This window comes from Furipterus horrens, unplaced genomic scaffold, assembly GCF_987537825.1.
Source record: "Furipterus horrens unplaced genomic scaffold, mFurHor1.1.pri manual_scaffold_5, whole genome shotgun sequence".
Lineage (NCBI taxonomy): Eukaryota > Metazoa > Chordata > Mammalia > Chiroptera > Furipteridae > Furipterus > Furipterus horrens.
This window is the reverse complement of record NW_028327175.1, coordinates 45,138,894-45,145,723: the sequence shown is the minus strand read 5'-3', so window position 1 is coordinate 45,145,723 and position 6,830 is coordinate 45,138,894. Positions and strand designations below refer to the sequence as shown.

Sequence of the window (6,830 nt, the reverse complement as noted above, 5' to 3'; positions counted from 1 at the left end):
GTTTGAACTGTTTAGAGAATTTTGCCATTTCTTTCAATTTAAATATTTACTACCTATTCTAGAATATTAAAATATCTCCCATATTAAATTCTGAAAAGTGTTTAAAAAAAAACAAACCCTACAGAATATCACTAGAATTTAAGGATAAAATAAATACCCTAATTAGGTTTTAAAGACTAATGTGGAAGCAGATTTTCAGCTCCCAGTGAAGCAATGGTACTAGAAAGAGGAAAAAAATGCTACATACCCTTTGGATCCAACTTACACTTTAAAAAAAAATTGGATAAGAAAATATCACTTAATTTCAGGCTCTACAGACTGAAATTTGCAAAGCCAAAGTACAGGAAAGAAGGTGAAAGAACATGTTAAAAAAAAAAACAAACATACACACATACAACAAAAATCTTTCTGCATGCTACCATGCATTTGAAAATTTTAAAATGGTATTTATAAATTCACACACATACAGCTCAAACTTCAGTGCAATGGCTGTATCATTCAACACCTTTAGAAGAATAGAACCATGCAAAGAGGAGCGACTGCTTATAAAAATGGTTATTCAGTATTTATTCTGCAATGCAAAGGTGACAAACTAAAATATAAAAAGGTTGTTATGGCTTAACATTTTTGTTGCAGATTAAATATGCAGCATTGAAAAATGGAAAGGTGTGGCTTCATCTCTGACCAGCAGAGTTAAAAAGAAAATCTCTCCATTTTCCTTCATCATCATGGGATACACTGTTCAGGCAATCCAAATTAATAGACTTGCACTTTCTTATGGAGACAAGATCAAGTGTACCAGTTAGGATTTCACATTCACAGTATATAAGAAAATACACATGAAAGGAAAAGTAAAGGGTTAACTTAACAAGGATTTATTCACAGGAATACATGTAAGTAGAGAAAAATAACAGAAAAGCTAAACAAATGAAATGAAGAGGATCCAAATCAACTTTCACTCTGTAGCTTTTTACTTGCACCCTGTGTGCATATATCTAGGGCACAGAGGGCCACCAACATGCGCCAAAACAGTGTAGGAACCCTGCATTACATCCATTAACTTAAACATATCTTTAAGATCATGCTTTGAAAAGAAAAAAACAAAAACAAAAACAAAAATGCTTAGAAGGCAATTATGTTGAGTGGGAATAAACATTGAAATATAGCAATCATGTCTTCAACTTCTACAATTGTCTTTATGTGCCAACTAACATTTACGCAGCCTCTTACATTCCTTTTACCATGTAATTTAAGTTTGAGGAGTTTTGATAAAATCACTAGTAGTATATAACCATGCAGAAAGCACATCACACTGACAGCACAGAGGCAAAGATTTTGCACAGGTATATCAGCTTTCCACATTGTGCAGGTTACACACAATACAATACCAATCTTATTCCTAACAGATCCTAATAAGATATCTCAAGGCCTAGCTGTAAACTACAGTACTTTATATATCTATATTCTTAGTAAAAATAAAATCCACTAATCTTAAAAAGGAATTTTAAATGCAGGGCTATATTGAATTGGTAAACTGCAACACAAACTGGCGCAACAGAGGTAAATGAATACCAATCTCATTCTACGTGATGCAAGCATGCTACTTACTTCCCCACTAATTTACTTTCAATCACTATGAGCCAGAATGCATGCCTGAACCTTAAACTGCACTTTAAAAATAACGTCTTGGCCTAGAAATTAAATCTAATGAAGTACAACCATCAAATTATATCCACTACATTAATGTTTTAATGCAAAATCAAGAGTCCAATCTTTAGTTTGATATGTCCAACCCCATTTATTCCTCCCGCCCTGCCCACCCCACAAACGTAAAAGGAGTGACTCATTTGGCATTTCACAGGGTGTTTCTTTGTTTAAATTATATTTTTTTTATTTCCAACTTTTCTGGGGGTACCTTCAATTGCTTCCAAGAACCTGCTTCTACTATGGGTTGGCAAGCTGATTTTTAACACTATTAGCTTCATCTGTGTAGTTCTCTATCAGCATGCAAAAACAAGTTCCCATCATGTGGGGAAATTTGTAAAAAAACCTTTAAATTAAAAATAAAAAAGCTTCTTTACTGTTTGTGACCCCCTTTCTTAGGTTTCCTTTATTGTGCGCTATAGAAATTTTCCTCTCCTTTATCTCTATGCATCATTTATATGGTTCTTGTTTTGGTACAATTCCCCATAATATTCCAGAATGTACTGTTTTGTGAGCAGACTGAATAGTTTTTGCTTCTTCACATCCAGTGCGGAGTTGTAACTGAAGACAGATTTCCACCCACAAAGGCTCCAGATGTTAAAACGTTTCCCAACATCGACTTAATACAGTGACGGCAACACCTCCCTCCCGCCCCTCCCAGTAGGGTTGGGACTGTATTCCCTACTGGTTTACCCTTCCCCCCTGTAAAGGGTAACATTTTCCCTGGGTGCAGAGGCTCCCTCATAGTCTCCAAGACTGAAGGACCTGTGAGAAAAAAAAACAATTTTATATTCTTAACAATTGTTTCTCTTTTAAAGTCAGTGGATCACAAAATCAATCAAGTAACGATGCTATATTTCTACCTAAAAACAAGATATTGGACAAACTGCCCAAGGTCATCTAGTCAATGATAACCATGTTGTTTCCTTCTCCTATTGCTCTTAACTGTCACCCGCATCAGATAAAAAAAAGTGATGCCAAGCTGGGGACATGCACAGAGGAGTGTGTAGCACTTTATACAGATGGAATATAGATAAAATGAACCTTGCAGGATGCTATCAGTCTAATTCTTTACCTCTTTTTGTGTAATGGGCTACAATGAGAACTGGTTGTTTCTTACATAATAATCTGGTCCACTTCCTTCAAAATTAAATAGCACTTTCTTTAGGACAATCATTTTCCTTAGTGAGAATTAGAACTCATCCCTTTTTGCCAGTATTCCTAGTATAAACAAAAATCCAATCCATTAAAAAAAAAAAAAGAAAAAAAAGAAAAAAAAATATATATCAAAGAGCATTATTTATTTTTGAGAGGCTGATATTTTTGCTTAGAAGGTACTAAAGGTGTCCAGCAAATAAATACCATAAAGTAAATTTTAACACTTGACTTCTCGATGCTCCTAATTAACAATTCTTCTGACCCTATTTCACTCAGCCATTTTCCTACACTCGCAGGACTCCTGATTTTCCTGATGAGGACTTTCTCATTGGTAGCATTAAAAACAAACAAACAAACAAACAAACAATCAAAAAAACACCTCATCCAAGGAAATGCTTATTGATTTTAGAGAGGGAGGAAGGGAAAGAGAAATATCAGTTGGTTGTCTCTCATACACATCTCAACCAGGGATCAAACCCACAACCTTTCAGGTGTACGGGACGGCATTCCAACTAACCAAGCCACCTGGCTAGGCTCATTGGTAGCAGTTTTAATGACGTAAAGAACAACAAAAAATAAAGATAGATTACTGGGAGATTGCAACTAGTACTTGACAGTGGTACTTTCACAACAAAACTCTAGTAACCACTCATGACAAACTAGACATTTACATAAAGGTTCATGTGAATTCACAGAGGAAAATCAGCTCATCTGTGGAGAAGTACAAGCAATCCTTTTCCTCTGGTTCTGAAAAAAGGGAAGAACACAAAAAAGGCAGGAAAAGGCACTATGTGATTTTATCTCTAATTAGAAAACTAAGAATTAGTACATACTTTGTCTTAGGAACATGGTCACTACAGTTAATTCATAACTGATGATATGACAGAGACCACAGAAGGTAATAAATCTGAAAGTGCTTGAGACTTAGTTCACAGCTGAATCTTTCAGTCCTTAATGCCATCTATTGCATTCTCATGATTTAACATAAGTTAATCAAGCACTTTTCCAAAATGCTAAGGCCACAGAATAGCTACTAGGACTCAAGACCACAGTGGGACAACACACACTGAGGACCTGAGACATTCCAGAGGCTGCAAGTCTATTTCTACTGTCTTCTTAGGTTAATTAGACAACCTGGATGTTGAAATCTTTCTAGGTTTAAAACCTAGCTCAGAGAAGACTAGCAAGCAAGCAAAAATTCCAACATAAAAGTAATTCAATTTGCTATACAACTGCTGGACACATATTTAAGGACCTTCTCTGTAAAATATGTCTCAGTTTATGCTGAAAACCTAAAGGAGTATAACTCGTGGTTCACTGTACTGGCCCACGCTCTTAACATTTAGTGAACCAACTTAGTGTGTTAGGCAGTATCCCCAATTTTGGCATCACATATAGTACAGCATTTAATCCTCCAAGGAACTCAATGAAGGAAATGAGGCTAAGAGACCAGAATGCTTAGTTCGACTTAACAAGTGCAGACAATCTCAAGGAGTAAGAGTGCAAGTGGACTTACCCCTCTGTCACCCTAAATCAAAACATTTTTCCATTACCCATTTTAAAACACAGTGCTGGACCCATGGTAGGTGCTCAATAAAAATGCATGTTGAAGACTGAAAACTAAATATTTCTAGCTACTGCCAAAACCCACTTCCAATTCTACTTGGATTTTCCCTAAAGCTTACTACACACAAAGCCCTTGATGTATCAGACTAAATTCATACTTGACAACTAAACCATTTCTACTGTGGTGATCTCAAATAAGAGTAAAAAAGGAACAGCTGAAGCAATGTGAAATAACCTAATTAGCATACCAGCTCAGATTTCTTTCTACTGAGGATTCAAAGTGGAACCATACATTTTATCTTGCTTTATGGTTCCCTAAAAAATTCTACTTAAGCAATTTAAAAATAGCTCTATTCTGTTCAGCAGTTTCATTTAGACTGCAGTCCTAATTTTCTTTATCCTGAAAAATTCCAACTTACCCCTAATTATGGGACTGCAGCTTAAGTTTATGAGGTTAAACACCATAAAAAGCTGCAAGACGCTCTTTTAAGGGAGGCGGAAACTGGTCAGAGAAACGCCTCCAATTTTCATCCCCAACTTGATTTTTAAATCCATGAAGGATCTGCAAAGAATAAAAAAATAAAATAATTTATCAATAACAAAATATAAAAACTCAGATCTTCATAGCTTTGGAAATCAAACACTGTTGATTTTATTATTCTAAAATTTTATTCACTGTAAAGTAGTAATTCTCAAACTTTGCTGGGTTCTACACCATTCCATGTCTTGCCTAAAAGCACCTCACTGAATATGCTCAACTTTGTTTAGAGAAGTTTAGAATTGAGCAAGTGTCCCAGTAACAGATGGACACTAAGCAATCTCTGGCATTATACTTAGGGAAAACAAACAGAAAAGTATAGCATTCACCCAAGGAATAAAATTTCTATGCCACACTAAGTTTTTCAAGTTGGAAATATACAAAGCTGTGGCTTCCTGGCTGTGACTTTAGGTTACTAATTTTATTATTAGTGTTATTGGGCGATTCAAATGTGTAACAGTGTTTTACTTCTTATTTGGTTACGGTTGAGTACCAACCAGAGTTCATCAAAAAGGGGGCACTACTAAAATAAAAAACTATGTAAGTTTAATCTTTGTTGAGACCACTTGGATTTGCTTTGTTCAACAGTTTATATTATACTCTAAATCCCAGTCAGCTGCCTTTGAAAATATATATTCTAATTTGCATAATTGGGATAATGGGACCATCTCTATCAGTGGTCCTGCTTGAGAAAATATTTTCAACGTGTACGCTCTACTGATAAGTCACTGTATCTTAAGGAAAGATCAAGTCAACTTTTTTACCAAGAACAAAGGTTACAGGTTATATAGTCTAACAATATTGATTTGAAGAGCCTAGTTTCATATGAAATATAAAAATAATTTAAACTTTCCAACTAGGACAGTAACAGTCCCAATATATGTATCATAAAGCCTTTTTAGTTACCTTACAGAACATGTCTCTCAGATCATCTTTTGGGTTAATCCATGATGCAACAGCATCACAAAAAAATATAAAATCCTGTAACAAGCAAGAAATACATTTTAGATTGATTTATATTTGTCAAACACACAAAAAAACATATGTAAACTTCAGAAGATATATCATGATAGAATCCTAGCTTAAAAAAAATAAAAAAAAAAATAAAAGGTCAACCATGATCATAAAACTTGTAAGCAATTAATGGTTGTCCTTGTTACTTCACCATGAATAAACCTCTACTAATTCAGTTTATATTACAATTTAATGCCCTTTGTATTTTATTTTACATCACAAAACAAAACCCATCTAGTAAATGTTTAGTATCAGCAATGGATTGAAAGTACCAAATGAGCATCAATGAAAAAAGCCTTTATTTATTAAAGAATTATATAAATCCAATAATCTTACAATTCTGAGTAGCCTAAAAATAATCTAGAGTTAGTTAAAATTATACACCAAATAAGCTTGATTTGAAGTATAGGAATTACTAGAATCTAAATTCCAGGACCCATCTTCAGATAGAAACTTAAATGACATGACCAAAAGTTAGAAAAACAAATTATGTACCTACAAATAACACTACCCAACCCAATCCAACTCAAAGAGAATAAAAAACCTAAGGCTCATATGCTTAAAAGGTAATCAGGTTATTCTGACTATGAGGACAAGGTGACAACAGGTACATGCTTTAAATATTTCATTGAGGTATTTTTAAATATAGATTATCATAACTGAAAAAATTTAAGACATCGCTGATGTCCTGACATGTCAACTACTTTAAAATTTACTATTAAATTCAGAAAACCTCATTAATTTCAAAATTTATTAATACTAACATATGTGTATAAAACACCTACTGAAGCAAATAAACAACCATGTACCTAAGTTCATGGTTTATTCAAATTATGTCTTCCAAATAGCA

General features: G+C 34.2%; 1 protein-coding gene across 1 annotated transcript in view; it reads right to left on the bottom strand.

The window, feature by feature from the left end:
• Positions 1 to 1,863: 1,863 nt before the first annotated feature.
• Positions 1,864 to 6,830, bottom strand: part of TNPO1 (transportin 1) — an 87,711-nt gene continuing 82,744 nt past the window's right edge. Inside the window, exons 23-25 of the mRNA XM_090276372.1 lie at positions 5,873 to 5,947; positions 4,848 to 4,990; positions 1,864 to 2,469 (exon numbers count right to left, since the gene is read on the bottom strand). Of these exons, the coding sequence (XP_090132498.1) occupies positions 4,883 to 4,990; positions 5,873 to 5,947 (183 nt within the window). The 3' untranslated portion in view covers positions 1,864 to 2,469; positions 4,848 to 4,882. The remainder of the gene's footprint in view (positions 2,470 to 4,847; positions 4,991 to 5,872; positions 5,948 to 6,830) is intronic.